This window comes from Oryzias latipes, chromosome 8, assembly GCF_053564925.1.
Source record: "Oryzias latipes strain Hd-rR chromosome 8, Olatipes_Hd-rR_3.1".
Classification (NCBI taxonomy): Eukaryota; Metazoa; Chordata; class Actinopteri; order Beloniformes; family Adrianichthyidae; genus Oryzias; species Oryzias latipes.
The window spans coordinates 28,102,428-28,127,911 of record NC_136244.1 but is presented as its reverse complement, the minus strand read 5'-3'; the positions used below and the strand labels follow the sequence as shown (position 1 = coordinate 28,127,911).

Here is a 25,484-nt window from a genome sequence, read left to right as displayed (position 1 = left end):
GCCTGTCCGTCCTGGGGGAGGATCCCTCCTTCATGTGGGCACCCCTGAGGTTTCTTCTTTTTTTCTGGAATCCGTTTTTTTAAGGAGTTTTTCCTGATGGAAGGGGGGTCTAAGGGCAGGGATGCCGAGTTTGTTAGTTCATTTTAATATTCTTTTATTGAATTCCATGTATTCATCATCTTTTTGATTTTATATTTACTTTTATAATTACCGATACGAAGCCCATGGAACTGACTGTTGTTGTGAGTTTGGGCTATACAAATAAAATGGAATAGAATTTTTGTGTTTGTGTTGTTGATTTTTGTGTGTTTGTCCAGTTTATGTGTGTTTTTTGTGTTTCAAGGCTTCTTCAGACCCTCCTCTGGTTCGGTTCGATGCTGAACCGGCAGGCGGGTTCGGCTTGGCCGTTCCGGTGCCGCTGCTGCGGTTGACTGTGTTCTGGCGCTGATGACGCGCGTGCGGCCGCGCGCCGCTCCGTTAGCAGCGGCAGGAAGTGCTGCTGGAGCGACGGCGGGGGGACGAGCGGCAGAGGTCGGTGGATGCACGGGGGGAACACCATGTCTGGACCGTAACTGTGCACATCACGCGTGCCCACACCGTGCGTTGTCGTCCACGCGGGCACAGAGGCCGGCCGGGGGTAAGAGTGGTGCAGAAAACGGGCGCTGAAGCGGGTTTTCATGGAGGGGGGCCGCGGTGTGTTCGCGAGATCTTTGTGTAGCTTCGGGCTAGCAGCTAAGCTAACCTCCGCCACCAGAACGGCCCCCCGCCCCCCGCCAAGAAAAGGCATGGAACCCGCGGTGCCGTGCGCGCGTGCGTCTGCTTCTGTTTGTTTTCAACCATTGTCTTCGCGGGAGGGGTGGGGGGTGCTAACCGACTAGCTCGCCGCTAACACACGACCGTTAGCTTGTTGGAGCATCAGCCTGAGCCCCCCCCCCCGTTAAAAGGCGTGAATCGGTCGCAAAACATCACCCCTCCCGTCAGGCTGCTCCGGTTCCGGGGTGTTTGGGGTTCTTTAGGGGGAGGGGGGCCGTGTTTGGGGGAAACGGGAGCCACCGCGGCTACCTCCGGGAAAATGGCTCGCTGGGCTGCAGAGCCATTTTCCGCTGCTGGGGGATCTTTAGGGGGGGCTGATGGTGCAGGTGGCGTCCCGCTCCTACGGGGGTGGGTTAAGCGCACCCACCTCCCTTCCGCGTTAGAGGGGCTCCGCGCCCCGATTTTGTCCCGGTGGAGGCGGGAGGATACGGGCCAAGGTCAGGGGCCCCCGCGGTGCTGCCCCCCCCCCCCCCCCCACACACACACACAGAGTGGCGATATGAACTTTCGGTAGCGACCCGTTTAAGTGAGGACGAGCAGTTCACAGCAGAAGGAGGAGAACATCCTCTTCTTCCATGTGGGGGTGGGGGGTAGGAGTCCTGTTTCTGGTCTGGTTAGGCCAAAAACTGGATCTATAAAGATGATGATCGGGTCGAGGACTTCTAGGAGGACTTGGTTCTGGTTCTGTGCTTAGGAAGGGCTCCTGTGTGCTTTTTCTCCATGGTCCTTCTGTCAGACCCGGCTCCTCCAAGTCAGAGGTCCTGTTGGACCTCAGTGGTTCAGGTTTGGTGTCTGCAGACCCTCGTGTTCATCAGAACCAGCAGCGTCTGACCTCTTCCTGTCGTTGGCAGATTCCAGACACGAGTAACAGTGAGTGTGCATGTTAGCGCGTGTAGGAGTGAGCGTGCGTGTGTGTGTGTGAGCGTGCATGTGTGTGTGTGAGCATGCGTGTGTGTGCGTGAGCGTGCATGTGTGTGTGAGCGTGCATGTGTGTGAGCGTGCATGTGTATGGGGCCTGTATGTCCCCGGACTGTAAAGCGGCCCCTGATCCTGCAGAGCTGAGCAGCTTCTCTGCTGGAGGGACTTGAACAGAAAGGTTCTGAAGAACACTGGGAGGAGAAGACGGGTTTCAGACACAGAAGAACCTTCTGGAGGAAAAACCAGAACCCGTGCAAAGCCCTGTGATTGTGTTTTTAGGTTGACGGATCTGAACAGAACCAGAGGAGAAGTTATGATGCTTTGAATCTGAGTGAGGTTCTGATCCAAATGGTTCTGTTTACATTTGGACCCATGGAACCTGTAAATGCAGTAGTTGGTGCGTCAGACTCACCTTTACCTGCCAGCCGCCCCCCTCTTCTGAGCCAGGCTGTCTGTAACTCCGCCCCCTCTGGCCATGCAGACAGACGACTTGGTGACCAATCAGGAGTAGCTTCCTGCTGCAGCTTGGTTTTCCTCATCTTCATCACCTTCATCAGAGCTGCTCACCCAAACTTCTGATCTGTCTGCCCTCAGTTCCACGCCGTTTTACGCTGGCGTGCAGCTCTGATGTCTGTTTGGAGCTCAGGAGTGTTGGTCAGAATCTCCAGAACCGGATTGACGCTGAGGTGACGGGCCGAGACCCTTCTATGAGAACCAAAGCAGAAGGAGGCGGAACAATCCATTCCAGTAGAGAAGGAAGCACAGGCCTCTGCCCCCACCTCCTGACACCTGTGGATGTGCGGTGTGACCGCTCTGGGTGACTAGGAGGGGTCGGGTTTATCGCAGCATGTCCGGTGTGTCCCATCCTCTTCAGGTCCGCAAGAACAATATAAGGGAACCCTAACAGGGTTCTTTGAATTACCGTAAATCTACAACCGTTTGCAAAATGAAGGTATTTCCATCTAGCGGGTCGGGGTCTCCGCTGAGGCAATCAGTGGTTGCCTCGGCCGGTTGGCCTCCTCGGTCCCGTCGAGGCCTGACCAGAGCTCTTCTAGGGCCGGCGTCTGGGGGTGGGGGCCTGGGCTTGCTCCGGGGGGGGGGGGGGGGGGGGACGCTTTCTGGCTCCTCTCTCTCTGTGTGGGGTGGGTGGTGCCGGGCCTGGGGTGTCGGCGCCTCCGGGGGTGGGCCCCTGGGCTGGGTGGCCCTGGCCCCCTTGCTGGGGGTGGGCTGGGGGACGGCTGTTTGACCACCGGGGGAGAGTCTACCAGCTGTCCCCAACTTACCCCCTTCCTTATATAACCTCATATTAGGGTGAGGGGGTGGGGGGTCTAGCCTGCGATGCGCCTTGGGGGGGGGCTACTTGGGAGTGGCCCCCCTCCTATGGTTGCCGTATGGAGTGGGCCCCCCCTCTTTCGGTTTTATTTGCACCTTAGACATGTAGGGTCCTTGGTAGGGGGGGTGCTTGGACATCACTGCAAGCAAGCAGCAGATGTCCTCCTGGCACCCTACCCGCCAATTTTAACCGCACCTTAGACATTTAGGGCCCCTTGGTGTGGAGGGTGAGGGGACATCACTGTGAGTAATCAGGAGATGTCCCCTTAGTGCCCTACTCGCCAATTTTAACTGCACCCCCCTTAGTACACACACCCCTCCCCCTTCAATATATACATTCAAACATAAACACACACACATGCACACAAACACCCTCTCAAACACCCATACACGCACACACATTTTACAAGGAAGGTGGGACCTGGGTCCATCTGTCCCCTACCCCTTCCCTGGTGGGGGGTGCGGGCCCCTTGGCGATGGCAGCCGTGTCCCTTGGGTGCCGGCTCCCTGGGCCCGGCGGTGCTCTCTCCGCGCGGTGGGGGGGTTCATATTACACCTGAGCCGGGGGTGTTCGTGTCCCTGGGGGGTGGGTCCTGGTCCTTGCCCCTGGGCGCTGGGCCCCGCCAAACTTCCAACATGGCCGAGCCTGGTCGGGCCATATTTATAACATCCCTTGTGGGCCGCCCTTTTTTCCCCGGGGTTCCCCCCTCCTGGGCGGGGGCGGCGGGCCCCTGCCTTGCTCCTCCCTGGACCAACCGTGGGCCGGGTGGGTGGCTGCCTGGAGTGCGGAGCGGGTCTCCCTTGGGGGGTCCTGGCTCGTACCTGGGGTTGGGGCGGGGGGATGCCCGGAACTCTTGGGTGGTGGTGGGGTGCTCGTCTGGGGCTGTGGGCGTCCTTCTCCGGTGGGGCCCTGCGTTGGGTTCTCCTGGCGCGGCGGGGGGGCTGCTCTCCTGGTTGGGCTGGGGCGGCGCCCTCTTTCCCTCCGTGCCTCCCTGCTCTCTGGCTCTGGGGGCCTTGCGGCGGCCCTGCTGGCCCCGGCCTGGGTGGCGGTCTTGGTCGCCCGGGGGGCGGTTGTTCCCTGCCTGCTCCCGTGTGGCGTTGGGGGAATTCCGGCTGCCGCTGCTGCTGCGGCGGGGGTCTGGGTGTGGGGGTGGCTGGGCGCTCCTCCTCCTTCTTTTCACATTCCACCATCCATTTTAGAAGAACATAAACACTCACCTGAGCACAGGTGTTAGCTCACCTTTGCACTAATAGTTTGCATGATTGAATGAATGAAAGATTTCACACTAGTTGGTTTAAAGGCATAGGTATGCGTTCGTGAACACTATCTGTTTTGTGTGCATGTTGACATGTGGACATTTTTGCGGCTAGCATGTGTGTTGATAATATTTGAGTGTGTGTGAACAGGCCCCGCCCTTTTTGTACTGCATTTGAACCGTACCGTAACGATAAACAACCAGTAAACCTGTCTGCTCTATGCTGCTTCATGGTCTTACCCCCCTTCCCCTCCTATTATCACCCTCCTACAACCCCCTCTCTCTAACGTCCCTCTCTCTTCTTCCCCTCTTTCCTTTTCCGTCCGGTCCAACACCAAAAATTTTCAAACATGATTGAAATTAATAAAGTTTGGCCTCAATTCCAAAAGGGGTTTATTCAGACATACCTTTGGTTTGTCTGAAGATGAATAACCCCTCTTGTTAAAATAAAATTTGTCCAACACAAGAGGCCCTCAGCTCTCATCTGTCTGCCCAGCTGTTGGACAGGACAAGTTAAAAAAAAAAATTAAGGTATTTCCATGGATTGTCGGGATGCAGCGGATCACAGGACTCACTGTCTTACGGTCCGGACAGGGACACAGTTTTAGAGTGACGGTTTGGATCAGTGAAAAGGGAAGAACAACAGGATAAAAGAACAGGATAAAAGTTGAGTTATCTTCTGAAAAGCTTCAAAATACACATATATATATATATATTAAAACATATATAAAGTACTTCAGAATTTTTAAAAACACACACACACATATATATATATATATATATATATATATATATATATATATATATATATATATATATATATATCACATCCAAATATTCATGCGTTGAGGTTTATTTACATTAGTGACGTCTTTGAACTCAAGATATTCCTATAGATAAAAATAGTCAAGATACCTAAAGAAACAAAGTGCATCATGGGGCATCTGAAGTAAGAGAAACAGGATGTTTCACTGTGTCCCACTGCTGCCACAACCCCCCCAGTTCAATTTTATCAATATAGCCCAATATTACAACAATAGTCACTTATGCCATCCAGGGAGACTATCTGAGCAGACAGAGTATCTCTGAGGTTTTTAGGACTTAGTATAATGACCTCAGTTTTTTCTGGGTTCAAGAGGAGGTCATTAATTGTCATCCAGGTCTTGATGTCACTGATGCAGGCGTTCAGTTTCTCTATCTGGTCATTCTGGTCAGGCTTCATGGATAAATACAACTGCGTATCGTCGGCATAACAATGAAAATTAATGCTGTGTTTCCTGATTATGTTTCCTAGGGGTAGCATATAAAGCGTAAACAGGATGGGTCCTAAGACTGAGCCCTGTGGGACTCCATAGTTAACTAGAGTGCACTGAGAGGAATGGCCATTTACATTAACGAACTGATGCCTATCGGACAGAGAGGATTTAAACCACTGGAGAGTAGATCCTCTGATCCCTATGTCCTGCTCTAATCTATGGAGTAAAATACCGTGGTCGATAGTGTCAAAGGCTGCACTGAGGTCTAACAGGACCAGAATAGAAAGTAGACCCTTTTCTGAGGCCAATAACAAGTCATTAGAGACTCTAACTAGTGCAGTTTCTGTACTGTGGTGGGGTCTAAACCCCGACTGAAAGTCTTCAAAGTGGCTGTTGTCCTGTAGGTGGCAGTAAAGCTGCTTAACTACAACTCTCCATTGAGGGAACAGACCGAACAGCAGCAGCTAACCCTAACCCTAACCCTGGATAGCAAGTCTTCAAACTGGGTTACAGAGAGACTGCAGAGTCTCTGAAAGCGCATTCATTCAGATGCTACTGCTGCTCCTCTCTGAATGATGTCATGGAGATGTGCACTGCTCATCCGTGCTTTAGTGCAGCTCTTCAGAGTCAACAAACCTGATGTCATCATGCATGTCCTCCATGATGAGGTCGAGAACAGCTTTTGATGGTAGCTCCTCCCACACACGGCGGGGCTATCAGGTTGACACTCTTGTAAACAACGTGTAGCTGTGACTTTGACGCCTGTGAATCAGTTGGAATCAGGGACACTTGTTTTAAACTTGCACATACTAAGAGCGGGGGGGCAATGTGCAGTACACATGTGTGCTGAACCGTGGCCAGTGATCTGTTCGGATCAGTCGTGATCCATTGCACCCCTAACGGATTGTAAAGTGGAGAAAAACATCTATGTGCCAACTAACCATGTTATTTGCGTAAACGGTGGAAGGGTTATGTTTGTTGTATGTTTGTTTGTGTTTCTGGCAATATTCCGGTAATAAAGGGTGAAGAGATTTTTGAAAACGACTATTATCTTTGGTTCCAGAAAATGTTGCCAGTCCCCTTTAACTTATCTTTACAAAGGTTCGGTGATGTTCTATGCATCAAGGTGGTCACATGACTGCCTTTCTACTGTCAGGCGTGTTTTCCTCAGTGTTCCTCTTCTAATGTCTTGTTTTGTTTTTGTCCCTGCAGTGTCACCTCAGGTTCCGGCGTGAACCCCCCACCCCATACCTTTTCAGGCCCGCCACCTTCGAAGGCGGGCCCTGATTGGCTGGAACTGATGGGAGAAAATGGCGAGCACCCTGAGCTGAAAGCTGCCCTTGTTTTCCGCCTCCCCCTGGGCGTTCATTTCTGCGTTGTGAACGTGACCCCGCCCCCTTTGTGTTGCTGTGGAGTACTATGGCAATGCATGATATGAGTCGTGCCAAGGGTTTCCCCTGTAAAGAATGTGATATGGTCTGTCCGAGCACACCAAGCCTTCTCGAGCATATGAAAGCACATTATCAGCTGGAAGACAGCCCCCGTTTTGAGTGTGAACAGTGTGGTCGCATTTACAAGCACGCCGCCAGCTTAGCCAATCACAAGAAGTCTCATGAAGTGGGTTCATTTCAGTGCCCAGTTTGTACACGCACTCTGCCCAACGCTGTGGCACTGAAGAATCACTTACGGATACATACCTTGTCCCCTAGCAGCGCACACGCTGAGGAGGAGACTGAGGAGGTTACAGAGGAAGCAGGCCACGACGACAGGGACTACGGTCTCGCCCAGGACCTGTCGGGTGGGTTTGGGCGCTCTGGTTTGAACAATAGTGGTATGGGACATAGTGTCCTGTCAGGCCACGAAGCTGAGGACAAGAAAAGCTCCCCTGAATCAGACGACGCCTGGGACAGGCCTTTCAAGTGCGACCAGTGCGACAGAACCTACCGGCACCACGGGAGTTTGGTGAACCACAAGAAGTGCCACCAACAAGGGAACTTTAAGTGCTCCGTGTGTTTCAAACAGTTAACCAACCTGGCTGCCCTGAACAGCCACGAGAGAACTCACTCTAAGTTCAAAACGCCGGGGGCTACAATGGTGAGCAGTAGCAGCAGTAGCAGCAGCCTCCACGACTCGGACCGTGGGGCCGGCCCACAGTCGTCTCAAAGCGACGACACGGCTTCCAGCTTCTGCCACCTGTGCCAGATCTCGCTGCCCAGCAAAGCCGACTTCCAGGAGCACATCCTGCTGCACAACACGGCTTCCCCCTCCCTTAGCCAGCGCAGCTTCCCCGGTATCATGGCTCACAACCTGAGCACAGTTCGATCCCCAGCGTACACCCCTGCGCTGGGGGACCCCCTACCACTGCCTCCACTTCCCACTGAAAAAAGAGGCCCCTATGACCCCATAATGGGACCCCCAGTCAACAACCCCATCTTCACTTGTGCGTATTGTGGCGCTGGACACCCGGACTTAGAGTCTTTGAAAGTTCATTACCTGACTCATGACCCCCACCCGCCTTCCCACAGTCAGGAAAGCTCCATGTTAAATTCTGACACCCTGAGCTCGGGCTCTCAGGGTTCAGTGGCCTCTCCTTCAGGTGGACGTGTGCCACAAGCCAATTCTCCAGACGATGAAGAGCGCCGCTTCAAGTGTGGCGAATGTGGCAAGAGCTACCGGCATGCTGGAAGTCTGGTCAATCACAAACGCTGCCATCAGACTGGCCACTACCAGTGCACCATCTGCTGCAAGCAATACCCCCACCTGGCAGCGCTGCACAGTCACCTGCGCAGCCATAAGGGGCGTCCTTCCAACCATCCAATCAGTAGTGACAGCGGCGACTGGCTGTCTCCAGAGCCACTTACGCTGGAGTCCCAGCAGAGCTACGTCCAGGAGGGCAGCGGTGCCACCACACCAATTTCACTGCCAGGGAACCTCGGCGATGCTGGCCACTTTGTGCCAGACGGCGGCCACAGTAGCGGTCTGGACTCTTTGGAGTTCCATGACCGCTTTGATGGCAGCTCGCTCTCCCAGAGCAGCTCTGCTCATCGGCAGGCCGACAGACACATGTGTGCCGACTGTGGAGAGATATACGGAGATGTTTCTGGCATCAAGTCGCACATGTGTCCTCGCCGTGGTCAGCAGGCTCCCCCACAGCAGCAGCAGCAGGGCAACATGTCCAATGGCTTCATGGGAAATATGAGCTACCACGGCTCTGGAGGAACCTCACTGCCTTCTGGGAGCTCCAGCAGCATGAAGGAAGGCAGCCAGAGAGTGTTCTCCCAGAGTTCCAGCAAGGCCATGGGTGTCAGCACCAAGGAGGACGACGATGACGGTGAAGTGTACCAGTGCTCGGTTTGTGGCAACCACTATGCCAGCCTCAGAGCCCTAAGGAGCCACCTGCGCAGTCATGCCAACAACCCAACTGGACCAGGACCGTCCAGTCTGGAGCAGGGCTGGAGGATGATCTGCTCCACCTGTGGCCAGAGCTTCTCTCGGAAACAAGACCTCCTGAATCATCAGTTGATCCATGGCCCCCAGAGGCCTGACGGCCAGCAGGGTATTGCCAGTAGCTCTACCAACGGGGACAACAAAATAGACAGCCGTAACCACATCTGTGTGGACTGTGGTCTGTTCTTTGCTGATCGCCATCACCTGGTTACCCACCTGTGCCCGGGAAAGAACCAGACAATGAACAAGGCGAGTCTAAACGGGGCCAAAGGCATGTCTGCAGAGGGTGTTGGGGGAGCAAACCGTGACGTGGTGGCGGACGGGCACAGGCCCATGGTCGACCAGAGTGACAAACCCCACAAGTGTGACCAGTGTGGACGAGGATACAGACACCCCTGCTCACTGCTCAACCACAAGAAGTCCCACAAGACGGGCGTCTTCCGCTGCCTGGTCTGCCAGAAACGCTACTACAACCTGCTGGCTCTGAAGAACCACCAGAGGACCCACTTTGACCTGAAGAGGTATGAGCACACACTCGTCCACCTTCACAGAGATGGCAGTGTTAAGGTGTGCCTCTCGTCACCGTTTTTCCCTCCTTAGTGCGTGATCCTGTGCTTAGGATTCAATTCCCTGGTTATGCTTCATTCACCAGTGTCCCTGCATTGAAAGTACAGACAGAGCTAATGTTTAGGCTGTTCTACAGCACTCCATCCGCCTTAAACTGGACCTGATCACAAAGTCACGCCTTCATCCTGTGATGTTGGTCCACCCATTTAGAAAGATCCCACCTCTTCTACAACGGCTTGAGACAAGATACCGCGGCGCTGCTGCCGTCCATTTCATGCAGGCGGCGTGTCACAGTGGAACCCCACGCTGCGCAAACAAAGACTTGCAGCCTTTTTTTTTTTAAATTATTCAGATGTGATTATGTCATAAATTATTGGTAAATTAGATGTTGTTATGATTTCTGACTGACAGATGCTGATGCTTCCTGGGGGCGGGGCTAATGTTAGTCAGCATGTGGGATCAAACATCAGATCCACAAAGTCCTTTCCCAGGTTCGTTTGATTGGAGTGTAAATGAGAACTCGGGCGTCTACAGAAAAATAAACAGCAGTTCCTCAGTCATTCAATTGTGACTCTGATAACTTTTTTAACATCTTCTTGATAGTCCTCTTATTTTATATTTTTGCTGTAGTTCCAGTTATTCAAATTATAAACGGACCAATCAGATGTCTCAGTAAAAGTGGGCGGAGCCTGCTGGCCTTATGTCCGACCTTCAAAACGTTTGATCTAATAACACCTCTTTCAGTGGAATGGTTGTGGCCTTTTAACAAGCTCACTCTTGATTGGCCAGAGTGGTTGCCATAGAAACATTGACCCAGATCGACTTGAACCAATTGCTGCTTACTAACAACGTCTGGCTCCAACGTGGCGGTGTCCGCATTGCGAGAAAATGGCAACTAAATTCATTGGTGGGAGCCGGAATAAAGCATTTTCTATGGATAATGTCACTCACAAACAGAAAATGGTTGAACCTGATACAATGTGGTGACTGCAGTCTCAGCATCTGAACCCCCCAAACTTAAGTCATACAGCTTTTTAAAACTAAACTTTTTGAAAGAATCTCATTTTTATTGTTTCTCTTAAGATATTAAATTTGGTAACAGTAAATATTTACTAAAGGATTAAACAGGTGAAAATTGTGGAACCAAAATGCAAATTAAATGTAAAAGCAACAAAAAAAACACAACGAAAACAAGTCTTCAGATTTCTTTCTGTTCAACATGGATTCCAGAAGGTGGAACCTTTTCTGTTCATTGAAGTTTTATTAGGAATAGCGGTTCAGAAAAAACCTTCATTTATTGGCGTTTGTGTGCATTCCTGCTACAGGCACAAGTGTGAGGAGTGTGGAAAAGCCTTCAAGATCCAGAAGCAGCTCATCAACCACCTCCGCCTCCACGAGGAGCACCGGGCCAAAGGGCTTGTCCGGACCGGCCCCAACGGGTCCCGCTTCCAGCAGCCGGGCCCGTCTCAGATGCAGGCCATGAGAGGAGAGCCTTCTAAGGGTCAGGTGATGGGGGTCAAGTATCCAAACCAGGGCTTCAAGAAGCCATACTCATCAGCGGGCACCTCCAGGCCGCAAAAGTTCGATCCTGCCGAAAGTGGGCGTCGGCCTTTTGCCTGTGAGGAGTGTGGGAAGACCTACCGCCACGCCGGCAGCCTGGCCAACCACAAAAACCTTCACAAAATTGGCGAGTACCACTGCAACGTCTGCAACTCCACGTATCCCAACAGGCTGGCCATGAAGAACCACTTGCGCCTCCACTTCGCTCAGAAGAAGCACAACTGCCAGGAGTGCGGCAAAGGTTTCCGCACGCAGCGGCAGCTGGCCACCCACACTACAGCGGGCCTGTGCAAGGGCCCGCAGGGCCCCGGGGCCCAGATGGATTTTGAGTGTGACGGCTGCTGCGAAGGCTTTGCCACCGCCGACGAGCTGTCGGCTCACGACTGCCCCGCCCAACACCTACCCTCCTCGTCCTCCACCAACAGTTCTTCCACTGTCAACGTGGATCGGAGCTCGGTGGACCTGGACTCGGACGAGAGGCCGTACGCCTGCGACCTGTGCAGCTGCACCTATAAGCACGCCAGCTCCCTGCTCAACCACAAGCACACCCACAAGACCGGCAACTTCCGCTGCAACTTCTGTGACAAGCCCTACACCAACTACATGGCACTGCGCAACCACATGCGCATCCACACACAGCGCAAGAAACACATCTGTCACACCTGCGGGAAGGCCTTTCGCCTGGCGCGGTTTCTGCGCAACCACCAAAAGGTGCATGAAGAAGGTGCCACCCCCTTCGGCTGCCCCTCCTGTGGGAAGAGCTTCCAGGGGAGGTCTGGCCTGGCTCGGCACCGGTGCGGGGACAACCAGGTAGGCATGGAGGTCAGGAGGAAACCCGCCACGCCCGTGGGAGAGGGAGAAGATTGTCGGTACACGTGAGTTCCCGTCATGTTTGTGATTCTTCGAAGTTGAAAAAGCGAGTAGTGGAGATGAATTTAGGTGTCTACATGTCTATTACAGGTATATGATCTCCAATCCGGCTTCCTTGGGACCATACGCGTGCCGGAATTCGGATTTTTCTGAAGTTTGGACAGATTGAATTAGTGGACAGACCAGATAAGTCAACCCCGTTTGCTTTCGGTTAGCATCCCTCACTCTGTAGCTTGTAGGCCTCCTTCTCTCCTGTCATGTGCCGATGTTGTGTCATGTGTGCTCTCCTCTAGACCCTCACGCTGTCTGTCCTCATGTTGATGTTGCTCCTCTTCAGTGTGTGTGCGCCTCCTCCGAGGCGCGGTCCTGTTGTCAGGGAGGCTCAGGGAGTGTTTGGGGCTAGCTGCACTGCACGTCCACAGGTCAGAACGCCAGGATGGAAGGAGGCGGGGCCATCAATCCAGCTTCCAGTTGGCATTAGGCTGTGAGGGAAGCTCCGGCACAAACAGTGGCGTTGGGTTTGTGCAGTGCAGGAAGCGGCAGATATCTCCCAGACCCCCCAGCTGTGCTTTCATGCCCCCACCCATGCAAACCCCCCACCCCCCAGTGACCTGTGTAGAAGCGTGAAGTGGAACACCGCTTTGAAGAAAGCTGTGAGCCGGATTTCAGATCATATACCTGTATGTTAGCGTCGGTAGATCCGCAGAGCGACTCGTCTCTAAGCAGCTGTCCTTCAGCCACGCCCCTACATTATTGACCCCGCCTTCTCTGTTTGACTCTGCACAGATGTGACCAGTGCGGCCGGTCCTACCGCCATGCCAGCTCCCTCCTCAACCACAAGAACACCCACACCGTCGGCGTCTACCACTGCGCCGTGTGCCTGAAGACTTACTCCAACTTGCTCGCCCTCAAGAATCACCGCCGCATCCACTCCGAAACACGCCGCCACTGCTGCCACGACTGCGGGAAGGCCTTCCGGGTGTCCTCGCAGCTCTACAACCACCGGCGCGTCCACCAGAAGCAGCGTGAGCTGACCTGCCGGTGCTGCCAGCGGGCCTTCCCCACGCAGGCCAGCTTCAGACTCCACATGGAGATCACACACGGCCAGCCGCCGCAGCCCAGGACCCAGCAGCCCCGCCCCGGGGGCTCCCAGGATCTGGGCTGGGGGTCGGGCCTTGACCTCACTCTCATGCAAGAGCAAGGACTGGTCCCTAGAGCCCCAGACAAAGGCCGTCACCAGGGGGGCGAGGGTCAAGTTGAGAAGCCCTACGTGTGCGACCAGTGTGGGCGGTCCTACCGGCACGCCAGCTCGCTGCTCAACCACAAGAACAGCCACAAGACGGGGACTTACTTCTGCTCCTCCTGCCAGAAGGAGTTCCCCAACCTCATGTCCCTGAAGAACCACCGCCGGATCCACACAGAGCCCAAGCGGTACCAGTGCCCCGACTGCGGGAAGTCGTTCCGCGTGTCCACACAGCTCATCTGCCACCGCCGCATCCACACCAAGGAGAAGCCCTTCAGCTGCCAGCACTGCGACAAGCGCTTCTCCTCCAAGTCCAACCTGCGGCACCACATGAAGGTGCACTGGAGCGGCCCCACGCCACCTCCCGCTGTGGCCCCGCCCAACTACCTGGGCATGCCCGGGGGGCCTTTTATATAGGCGTGTGTGCAGGGAGGGGTCACATGACTCGTAAGGTGCCAAATTGTAGCCTGACCCAAACATATCTCCTTACACAAAAAGGAACCAGCGCCAAGGACTGAGCAGAACCTGGACAGGTCCTCATGGACCCGTATGGGGGGGCCATCCATCCCCGTGGCTTTTGTGAGACTCATGTGGGCGTGGATTCAATTTTTGTTGTTTTCTGAACTGGGTTTCCTCAGACACATATAGTGTGGGCGGACCCGGGCTTTTGGACCTTAAAGTAGTTTGTGAACTCTGAGCTGGAGCTGCTCAGTGTGTATGTGTGTGTGCATGTGTGTGTGTGGGCGCGTGTGTGTGTGTGTGTGTGTGTAGCACAGAGCTTCAGGATCACACTTGTGGATTTGTGTCAAGGATCCAGGCTCTGAACCAGCCCGGTTCAGTTTCTGTAAGCTGGAGGGCGCAGGATTCAGTTCTTGGGGATGAACTCAGTGGTCTCAGTTTGGATGGAGTCTGGTGGTGAAGGTGGTTCCACCTGTGCAGGTGTAGGAGGGTTGGGACGCAGACAGGAAGTCGGTCCCGTGGCACTGCAGCTACCACACAGAGTCCCTGAGGTGGAGAGGATTCTATGAGAATCCACTCAGAGGGTCCTGCTTCAGTTCGGACGTGTTCGACACGCTGCGACCTCCTGACCTCAAGACTGAGTGGCAAACAGGAACAGCTCTGACCAGCTGGGCGGAGTCTTCTGTCAGTTTCAAGCTTGTGTTTCGTTGGATTCCCCGACCCGACAGAACCACATCATTTCCTGCATTTGACTGGACCGGCTGGTTCTGTTTACCTCCAACATGAACACAGCGCCACCTGTTGTCCAACGTTGACTCCACAGCCGCTGATGAGGGTTTAGAACCGAGTCCTCGCGTGTGACCAGGAGGAGCCAGACTTGAGCAGGACCGGAACAGCCTCCCGACACCCCCTCTTCTTCCATATTTATCTCCTGTCAGCGTTGGAGGCCCCCATCTGGGCGCCCCCCCTGTATTTATTGGTGTTCCTTTGCTCTTATTTAAGCCTCCGTGTGTCCGTCAGCGTGTTCAGGAGCGCTGCTGCTAGAAATGATAACCGTGAAAGCCGTGCAGTGACGTCCAGTGCCGTAGGAGTCCGTGTGAACTAGAACACAAACATATTAACTGTGCATTCGCCGTCTTCTTCCTCCTCCTCCTCCTCCTCCTCGGTTCCTTTGGACACCTCCTGCCTGCATTTCTGTAGTTTAGAGAAGAAGGTTTGGAGCAAATGTACCCTCATTTTTAAAGCTCTAACGTTCTGATTCATGCATATATATGTAATGCTTACTATACACTTTTATAAACTATGTTTTGATAATTCATTTCTTAACAGAAACTTGTCCATAAACTATAACCCTTACTGCTGAGTACTGGAATAAATAGCTGAGAAAACCTTTGACTGGAGCATCTTTCCTGGGATGTGCAGGTGGTGGGTGGAGCCTTGGAAACTAACCACGCCCCCTCACAAACTTGGAACAGACTGATGACCAAGTGTTGCAGTTCCTCAGAAGGCCAAAGGGGGCAGCTCTCAAAGGTTGCAGGTTCTCTGTGACCATGTTGGAGGGAATTTCGAGGTTAATATTCAGTGAGGGGGGGTTCTGAACATTGAGGTGGGAGGAGTCAGCATAGACAGTCAATATGGCCGACCCACTGCAGGAATTAGTCTATTTCAAGCAATCAAAACTAACTTAAAGAGAATAAAAGAGAAATTCATCTCTGGATGATGGATCACTATTTGATTTTCAAAAAAAGTAGAAGCTGAATATCTATTAGGGATGTAACAATTAACCCATGAATCTATTTCATGATCTGGAATCATCAAGAATCTGGAAAACTGTTCAGTAGCAGGAATTTCTGTCTGGAAGTTTGGATGAATGCTGAGAATGCTTAGCACTTGTTGGCCTGTCTGGATTGGGTTCAGGTGACTGTGGAGGCCAGGTCATCTGGTGCAGCCCCCCCATCACTCTCCTTCTTGGTCAAACAGCCCTTCCACAGCCTGGAGGTATGTTTGGGGTCATTGTCCTGTTGAAAAAAGAAATGATGGTCCAATTAAACCCAAACTGGATGGAATAGCATGCAGCTGCAAGATGCTGTGGTAGCCATGCTGGTTCAGTATGCCTTCAATTTGGAATAAATCCCCAACAGTGTCACCAGCAAAGCACCCCCACACAAGTTTTCCCAAGTTTTGGGACTGACTGACCTTCATTTCTTAAAGTAATGATGGCCACTCCTTTTTCTGTACTTAGCTGCTTTTTCTGGCCATAATCCAAATTCTTTTTTTTTTTTAATATTTTTGACAGGGAATATCAACTTTTACATCATTGTTACATTGTTTCCAAGTTACACATCATTTTACATCAAATATATTTTCAGTCAGTAAATCAGAATTCGTGTTTTTGATCATTTTGTACTCTTCCCCTCTTTTTTATATGAACAGAAAAAAAAACAAAAAAAAAACAGAGCAGCTGTCAATCACACTCTTATCCAAAAAGGATGAATCAATAAAATAAATCCACATTATCTGTTATCTTGTAATAGAGAAGTATTTATTTGTTTTATTTTTTTTTGTTAGAATTAAAGTAGGTCAGGTCTAAGAGGTCCAATATATTTGACCCATTTTGCCCACCATCTCAAACCTTTATCTGTTTGCATCTTTATTGCAAAAGTCAGTCTTTCCATAACATAAATATCATGTATTGTTTTATACCAATCATCTACTGTTGGAGCATCAGGTTGTAACCACTTTCTTGTCAAGGCCTTCTTCCCTCCCACCTCAATATTCTCATTAAATATTGGTCTGCTGCAGACTGCATGTGTTGTGTTACTGTTCCCAGGTATAGAGCTGAGGCATTAAAGGGAAAGGTTTCTTGAAATGTCGTCTCCAAACATTTATGGATTTCTTGCCAAAAAGATATGAGTACAGGACAATCCCAGAATATATGGTAGTGGTTGGCTTCAGATGAGCCACATAACCTCCAACAGCTTGTACAAACACCTTGATGCCTCTTTTGTGTGGGGGTGATGAAGAATCTGATGATGCTTTTCCATCCAAATTCCCTCCAACTATGTGAATGAGTGGTTCTCCATTGGGATTTACAGATATTTTCCCATTCTTCCTCAGTGATGTGCAATCTTCCTTCTCGTTCCCATTTACTCTTAACATATTGAGTGTTTGTGTGTCGGGAGTCCTGTAGACCCTTGTACAGTTTGGATATTATTCTTCGTCTGCCCCCAGAAGTATAGGCTGTTATAAACACTTTCAGTATGTCATTGTCTAATTTTCCTGATCCCTCAGCCAAGATCCCATTCAGTCTATGTCGTATCTGTAAGTACCTAAAAAAATCCCTGTTCTCCAAACTGTATTCTTTTTTACACATTTCCAAACTTTTTACTGCCCCCTTTTTTATTAGGTTGCAGTATGCTGTGACTCCTGTTGTTCTCCATATTTTAAATCTTGAGTCTGTCCTGTTAGATATAAAATCTGTGTCGTATGCTCCCCATCGCAGCACCTTTTCTGCTCCCTCCAAACTACAGTTTTTAGCTATTTTCCGCCATATTTTTAGTGATATTTTTAGCCATGGGTTTTCGTCAGAGTTATTTGTCAGTTTACTGTCTGCTATCTTGGTTTGGATGGGAGGTTCTGTGTGTTCTCCCTCTTCTATTTCCTTCCACCTTGCCCTAAATTGCGGATCGCAGAGACCTACAAGTGGTCTTATTTGAGCCGCATAATAATAATCCCTGAGGGTTGGTAGTGCCATACCCCCTTTGTCCTTAGACAGTTGCATTACTTTGTATCGTATTCTGGGTCTCTTACCCTTCCAAATATAACGGGAAATCCTCTTGTCCCATTCAATGAATTGCTGATCTTTTATTTCAATTGGTAGCATCTGGAAAAGACACATTAGGCGAGGCAGGATAACCATTTTAATTGTGTCTATCCTTGAAGATAAGTTAAGGAATGGTAGATGAGTCCATCTGGAAATGTCTGATTTTATTTTTAAGTTTAAAGGGGCATAATTAGCATCAAATAATTTAGTAATATCTTGGGTGAGGTTAATTCCTAGGTACTTCATTGTATTTATAGTACATATCAGGTCATATTTATTCAAAAGTTGTTTTGGTGGATTAAAATTGAGAGTTAAGAACTGGGTTTTTTGGACATTTAATCTGTAGCCTGATAATTGTCCAAATTCTTTTAGGGATGACATTAATATTGGTAAAGACTTCAGGGGTTGTGTTAAATAGATTAATACATCATCTCCAAATAATGATAATTTGTGTTCTTGTCCTCCTATTTTCACTCCTGTTATCTCTTTGGCTTGTCGAATTAATTGACCGAGGGGTTCAATAAATAAAGCAAATAAAAGTGGTGAGCATGGGCAGCCCTGTCTGCAGGAACGCTCCAGTGTGAAGGGTTTCATAAGACTACCATTAATTTTAATTCTTGCTGTGGGGTTATTATATACAGCTTGAAGAGCCTGAATAATAGTTGTATGTAAGCCATATTTTTCTAGTACTTTAAACAGGAAGGTCCATCTAACTGTATCGAATGCCTTCTCTGCATCCAACCCCATAAGCATTGCTTGTGTCTTATTTTGTTGTATATTCCAAATAATATGTAGTTTCCTTCTCAAACTATCATGGGTCTGTCTTTGATGAATAAATCCTGTCTGGTCAAGGTGAATAAGTGAAGGTAAGATCTTCTCAGTTCTTCTGGCTAATATTGACATAAATATTTTATAGTCTACGTTTAACACTGATATTGGCCTGTATTGTTTGCAATCTAATTTATCTTTTCCTTCTTTTGGTATCACTGAAATTATAGCGTCCCTCCATGAGGAGGGGATTGTTCCCTTTTGTAATATCCAGTTACATATTTTGCAAAGTTTAGGAGTTAGTTGAGCCCTAAAACATTTGTACCACTCGGCTGGGAAGCCATCTAGACCTGGAGTCTTCTGTGGTTTAAGCCTGGATATTGCAGCCTTCACCTCGTTTTCCGTTATTTCTGCCACCAAGGTTTTATTTTGTTCCTGTGTGACCTTAGGTAAATCTAGGGATTCAAGAAAAGTTCCTATTTCATTTATGTTATCTAGTTTTGGTTGTGCGTATAAATTTTTGTAATGTTCTTCAAAACAATTTTGGATATCTTCTGGTTTATATTGTATTTCCTCTGTTCGGGAGTGTCTTATTTTAGTGATTGTGTTATCTTTTTGTTTTTTTCTCAATTTGTATGCTAATAGTTTCATTGCTTTACTTCCTGCTTCGTAATATCCCTGTTTTAGAAAAACCAATTTCTTTTTAACTTCTTCTGAGTATATCTCATCTATCTCATTTTGTAGTTTTTTTATCTTTGTTCCGTTATCATGTTTCGCTCCAATTTTATGTTGTTTTTGCAAATCTTTAAGTTGACATGTTAATTGATTAAGCTTGTCTTGTTTACGCTTCTTTAACGATGAGGAGAGCGAAATTATTTTTCCTCTTAGTACCGCTTTATACGCATCCCACACTGTAGTTGGGGAAACTTCCCCATTATCATTATCTTCAAAATACATTTCTATCTCTTTACCCAATTCTTCTTTTATTTTTGCATTATTTAGTACACTTAGGTTTAATTTCCATGTTGTAGATTTGGGCTTGTCATTGATATTTATTAGCATTTTTACTGGTCCGTGGTCAGATATATCCATTGTTCCTTTGTCGCATGACTGGATTCGGTGTCGATCTTTTCCAAACATAAAGAAATAGTCTATTCTGGAGTAAGTTGATTGTGGTGCTGAGTAATAAGTGTAGTCCTGGTTAGTTGAGTTCAGTTCCCTCCAAACATCTATTATACCAATTTCTTTGATGACTGAGTTTATTTTGTTAACTAAAGGTTTTTTGTGGCATAAACTAGAACCAGATGAGTCCATCTTTGTTAATCTTATGTTCATATCTCCTCCACTTATAAGTATCCCGCGAGATTCTGTGGTCATAATATTGAATACTTTTTTATAAAATTGCCAATCACTTCCTGGGGGAGCATATATACTAAATAATGTTACCAAAGACCCTTCAATCCTTCCTATGATCATTACATATCGACCCTCTTTATCTTTGGTCTCTGAAATGTGTTCATATTGAACCTGATTTGATATTAGAATAGCTGATCCTCTTCTGTGTCCTGACTTATAAGATGTGTAAAAAATGTGTTTAAAGCCCCCTCTCCTCAGTTTTTCATGTTCAGCCTCTGTTAGGTGGGTTTCCTGTAGGAAAACCACTTGTCCCCGTTCCCTTTTAAGCTTTGAAAATATTTTACTTCTCTTAATAGGATTCAGCATACCATTTACATTATAGGAAATTATTCTTATAGTTTTTTTTTCTTTTAACTTGTCCTGTCCAACAGCTAGGCAAACAGATGAGAGCTGAGGGCCTCTTGTGTTGGACATATTTTATTCTAACAAGAGGGGTTATTCATCTTCAGACAAACCAAAGGTATGTCTGAATAAACCCCTTTTGTAATTGAGGCCAAACTTTATTAATTTCAATCATGTTTGAAAATCTTTGGTGTTGGACCGGACGGAAAAGGAAAGAGGGGAAGAAGAGAGAGGGACGCTAGAGAGAGGGGGGGTGTAGGAGGGTGATAATAGGAGGGGAAGGGGGGTAAGACCATGAAGCAGCATAGAGCAGGCAGGTTTACTGGTTGTTTATCGTTACGGTACGGTTCAAATGTAGTACAGCAGCAGCGGCGGGGGTATGGGTGTGGGGGGGTGGGTATAGTTTTATCCACCATCATTTTTGTGATGTGTCTGGATTTTAGTGGATGAAGGAAAGACAGCTTTCAGGCTGCTCTGAACTGCAGCCAACAAATGATAAACAAGATAACTAGTTAGAACAATGCTCTTATTCAAGTAACACAAATTTTCCTCAGAACTTCCAAAGGTGGGGTTCCTCTGAGAACCCTGTTGTTGTTGTAATGCAGCCATCCCGAGGGAAAATCTCTCTTTTAAGAAAGGGCCCTCTGACAAAGTCTTTGATGGTGAGTGTACAGCTCAAAGTTCAGCCCTCCGACTAATCGTTACCTTCATTTCGGCTTTTTATAATAATGAAAATAAACAAAATAAAAATCATTACTCAGAAGTGAACCAAAGAGTTTCTGTCTCACTTTTAGTAAATAGAATTCGAGAAAGGATGCATTTGCCCAGAGAGAAAAATTAAATAAAAATAAAAACAAGAATCAGCATGTATTTACCCATCATGGTCAAATCTGCAGCATGTGTGTACTCATCTGGGCTGCTGTTGTCACTGTTTTTTAGTTTTTATTCATGTCTTCCTGCGGCGGGCCCCGTCTGAACTTTTCAAGCTTGTCCTTGTATGATGATCCTCCTTGTCGCCGTCTCTGTCCTCGTCCTCCGCTGACAGTCCAGGTCAGCCTCCTGATCTGCTCCAACAGCGTCTCTGCTGGTTTCAGCACGGTCACCGGTAATCCTTTTTCTGCCATCTCTCTCGTCGCTTCTTCAGCAGAGTTGTATACACGAGTTCCGTCCGGGTAGAAAACTCGAAGTTTGGCGGGGAAGGGGGTCTGGAATCGGATCCCTTTTTCTTTCAGAACCTTCTTTGCTTCTGCATATTCTTTTCTTTTGTTAAGCACGCTCGGTGCATAGTCGTTATCAAAATTTACTTGTCCGCCCTTCCAGATGAATCCTTTCTTCTGCCACGCCGTTCGTAGAATCTCCTCTTTTATTCTATAACTTTGGAACGTTACTACAATGGATCCTGGCGGCCCCCCTTCTCGTGGTGCTGGACCCAGGGCTCAGTGTGCTCGTTCGATCTGGAGGTTTCTGTCCTCCACTAATGACAGATTTTGTTTAAGCAGCTCTTCGACAAAGTGTATCATTGATGGGGATTTATTTTCGGAGCCCTCCGCCACAGAGTAGATCCTGATGTTGTTTCGTCTGGCCCTTCCTTCCTGGTCCGATTGTTGAGTTTCTGGCTGTGACTGAAGTTTCACCAGCTCCTCCATGACTTCTTCCATTGATTGCAGCCTCTCCTCAGCGCTCACAATCCGCTCTTCCGCCTCGTCCAGCCTTATCTTTGCCTTGCTAATCTCTTCCTTAATTTCTCTCAATTGTTGTTTGTTGTCCTGGCGGAAACTTTTTATTTCTGTCAGTATTGTTGTTAGGTTGATTTCTTCATCTGGCTCGTCTTTGTTAGCATTAGCCGGTGATGCGCTGCTAACACCAGCACGTGGGCACTCTGGGCTGTTGCTTCCAGGAAAATCGGCAGTTTGCGTGGTTTTCTTTGGCTTAAGTTTAGCCTGCTTGTCTCGGGTCCACATCTTGCCCTTTTCCATCTCTTGGAATCACTTTGGATATCGTTTGTCGAGTTTGAAAGGTAATTTGATTCCAAATGTCGGAGGAGAGAAGACTCTAAGCTGCCATCTTTGCGGCTGCGCACTGGAAGCCCCAATCCAAATTCTAACAGTGTATTCAGTAGGACTATCAGCTGATTCAATGAGGTTCATTGTGTCTATGAATTATACTACGTACTTAAATTATTTTTCTTTCAGACACTGGTTTGTTTTATAAAACGTACCGACATGTTTCGGTGGAACACCTTCCGCCTTCGTCAGGGTCGTCATCAGGTGGTTGCGTGTGACGTCTTTAAGAACAGATGATTTCGGTTTTATTTGCACCTTAGACATTTAGGGCCCCTTGGTGGGGAGGGTGAGGGGACGTCACTGTGAGTAATCAGGAGATGTCCCCTTAGTGCCCTACCCGCCAATTTTAACTGCACCCCCCTTAGTACACACACCCCTCCCCCCTCAATATATACATCCCAACATAAACACACACACATGCACACACACACCCTCTCAAACACACATACACGCACACACATTTTGCAAGGAAGGTGGGACCTGGGTCCATCTGTCCCCTGCCTCTTCCCTGGTGGGGGGTACGGGCCCCTTTGCAACGGCGGCCGTGTCCCCGGGGTGCCGGCTTCCTGGGCCCGGCGGTGCTCTCTCCGCACGGTGGGGGGGTTCACATTACATCTGAGCCGGGGGTGTCTGGTCCCTGGGGGGTGGGTTCTGGTCCTTGCTCCTGAGTGCTGGGCCCCGCCAAATTTCCAACTGTGGCCGAGCCTGGTCGGGCCATATTTATAACACCCCTTGTGGGCCCTCTTTTTTCCCCGGGGTTCCCCCCTCCTGGGCGGGGGCGGCGGGCCCCTACCTCGCTCCTCCCTGGACCAACCGTGGGCCGGGCGGATGGCTGCCTGGAGTGCGGAGCGGGTCTCCCTTGGGGGGTCCTGGCTCGTATCTGGGGTTGGGGCGGGGGGATGCCCGGAACTCCTGGGTGGTGGTGGGGTGCTCGTTTGGGGCTGTGGGCGTCCTTCTCCGGTGGGGCCCTGCGTTGGGTTCTCCCGGCGCGGCGGGGGGGCTGCTCTCCTGGTTGGGCTGGGGCGGCGCTCTCTTTCCCTCCGTGCCTCCCTGGCTTTTGGCTTTGGGGGCCTTGCGGCGGCCCTGCTGGCCCTGGCCTGGGTGGCGGGCTTGGTCGTCCGGGCGGCGGTTGTTCCCTGCCGGTTCCCGTGTGGCGTTGGGGGGATTCCGGCTGCCGCTGCTGCTGCGGTTGGGGTCTTGGGGTGGGGATGGCTGGGCACTCTCCCTCCTTCTTTTCACGTTCCACCATCCATTTTAGAAGAACATAAACACTCACCTGAGCACAGGTGTTAACTCACCTTTGCACTAACAGTTTGCATGATTGAATGACTGAAATATTTCACACTAGTTGGTTTTAAGGCATAAGTATGCGTGTGTGAACACTATCTGTTTTGTGTACATGTCGACAGGTGGACATTTTTGCAGCTAGCAGGTGTGTTTAATACATTGCAGTGTGTGTGGACAGGCTCCGCCCCTTTTTTTGTTTTGTTTTTTTGTTTTTTACTACATTTAAACCTTACCATAATGATTAACAACCAGTAAACTTGTTGCTTTATGCTGCTTCATGGTCTTATCCCCCTTCCCCTCCTATTATCACCCTCCTACACCCCCCCTCTCTCTAGCGTCCCTCTCTCTTCTTCCCCTCTTTCCTTTTCCGTCCGGTCCAACACCAAAGATTTTCAAACATGATTGAAATTAATAAAGTTTGGCCTCAATTCCAAAAGGGGTTTATTCAGACATACCTTTGGTTTGTCTGAAGATTAATAACCCCTCTTGTTAAAATAAAATATGTCCAACACAAGAGGCCCTCAGCTCTCATCTGTCTGCCCAGCTGTTGGACAGGACAAGTTAAAAAAAAAAAAAAAAAAAAAAAAAAGAACAGATGATTGTGACTGAGGCGGAGTCACCTGTCAAACTTTGACAAGTGACTCCGTACTGAAGACAACAGACACCACAGATGGATCATGGAGGCGGTGGATATAAGAAAGCGAGCCCACACCTCCATGAACAGGGATGAGGGGGCATTCCTGCTCTCCCACACCTGGAGCAACATCCTCCAGCAAAAAACGGGCATCAAGGGGCGGAGTCACTTGTCAAAGTTTGACAGGTGACTCCGCCTCAGTCACAATCATCTGTTCTTAAAGACGTCACACACCACCACCTGATGACGACCCTGACGAAGGCAGAAGGTGCTCCACCGAAACATGTCGGTACGTTTTATAAAAAACAAACCAGTGTCTGAAAGAAAAATAATTTAAGTACTCAGGACCATCAGCTGTGTATCCACCTGACTTCTGCACAACACAACTGATGGTCCCAACCCCATTTCTAAGGCAAGAAATCCCACTTATTAAACCTGACAGGGCACATCTGTGAAGTTAAACACATCTCAGCTGACTACATCTAGACGCTCATCCAGAGAATGCCAAGAGTGTGAAAGCAGTAATCAAAAGGTGGTTACTATGAGGAAACAAAGAATATGACATATTTGCAGTTGTTTCACACTTTTTTGTTATGCATATAATTCCCTATGTGTTCATTCATAGTTTTGATGCCTTCAGTGTGAATCTATAATTTTCATATTCATGAAAATAAAGAAAACTCTTTGAATGAGAAGGTGTGTCCAGACTTTTGGTCTGAACTGTATTTACACATACATTTATAGCAGAGCCTCCTGACTGATGGCAGAGGCCTCGTTGTTCTGCTTCTCCTCTGGGTTGGTCCTGGGGGTGGTGGGGGTACTTCCCCATTCTGGTTCCTGATGTTTAAAAACTCCATGAAGGTTCTTGTGTGTCTGGGTGACGTCCTGAAGTCAAGTAGTGGAACCTGGACTAGAAACCTCCTTCAAGGAAGAAGAGTTAAGGTTCCATGACTCAACTCGAAGAGGATAAAAGGAGGAAGGTTTGACTTCCAGAGCTAAGCTGATGAATCAGACCCCCCCTCATCAGTCCTGTGTGTGGCAGATCGGATCTGTTGAGCGGGTTCGGCTCATGTTCTGGTCCTTTCATTGGATCTGTGCTGTCACAACATCCTGCAGTGAGCCGTTATGTCCTTTGTGTTTTCCAGGAAAACAATAAAGTTTTTACATTTTGAACAGAGGCTGGGAGCTCAGATGATAAAATAAAAACCTTTGATCTCCTCTGAAAGGTTGGCATTAATCAAACAAACCTTTACTTACGAGATGCTGATCGGCGGAACCTTCAGCGGTTTTTCTCATGAATAGAAAGAATCTGAGCCAGGAGCACCAGTTTCTGTGCTTTTATTCTGAAACTCCAGCAGGGGGAGCAGTAACATCCTGCTGATGCATGGAGGGAGGAGAGAAGACATGAAGCAATAAAGATGAAGGCGCCG

General features: G+C 49.3%; 1 protein-coding gene across 5 annotated transcripts; it reads left to right on the top strand.

Moving 5' to 3' along the window:
* The first annotated feature begins 389 nt into the window (after window positions 1–389).
* Window positions 390–15,109, top strand: si:dkey-89b17.4 (zinc finger protein 646). 5 transcript variants are annotated; one of them, XM_023957191.2, is made up of 5 exons: window positions 390–637; window positions 6,788–9,543; window positions 10,915–12,024; window positions 12,110–12,229; window positions 12,806–15,109. In XM_023957191.2, the coding sequence occupies exons 2-4, from the start codon at window positions 6,995–6,997 to the stop codon at window positions 12,186–12,188; spliced, it is 3,738 nt and encodes a 1,245-aa protein (XP_023812959.1). In that variant the 5' UTR covers window positions 390–637; window positions 6,788–6,994; the 3' UTR covers window positions 12,189–12,229; window positions 12,806–15,109. The 5 variants fall into 5 exon arrangements, with proteins under 5 accessions (XP_023812959.1, XP_078808105.1, XP_078808106.1 ...); XM_078951979.1 differs by having other exon boundaries at window positions 12,110–12,206; window positions 12,805–12,944; XM_078951980.1 differs by lacking the exon at window positions 12,806–15,109 and adding an exon at window positions 12,313–12,452.
* The last annotated feature ends 10,375 nt before the right edge of the window (window positions 15,110–25,484 follow it).

What these genes read in the sequence shown, in the direction of transcription:
- si:dkey-89b17.4 (XM_023957186.2), top strand. Translation starts at nt 6,995, where the DNA reads ATGGCAATGCATGATATGAGTCGTGCCAAGGGTTTCCCCTGTAAAGAA. An exon ending in ACCCACTTTGACCTGAAGAG is followed by an intron (nt 9,544 to 10,914) that starts GTATGAGCACAC and finishes TTCCTGCTACAG; the next exon opens with GCACAAGTGTGAGGAGTGTG. An exon ending in GGAGAAGATTGTCGGTACAC is followed by an intron (nt 12,025 to 12,805) that starts GTGAGTTCCCGT and finishes GACTCTGCACAG; the next exon opens with ATGTGACCAGTGCGGCCGGT.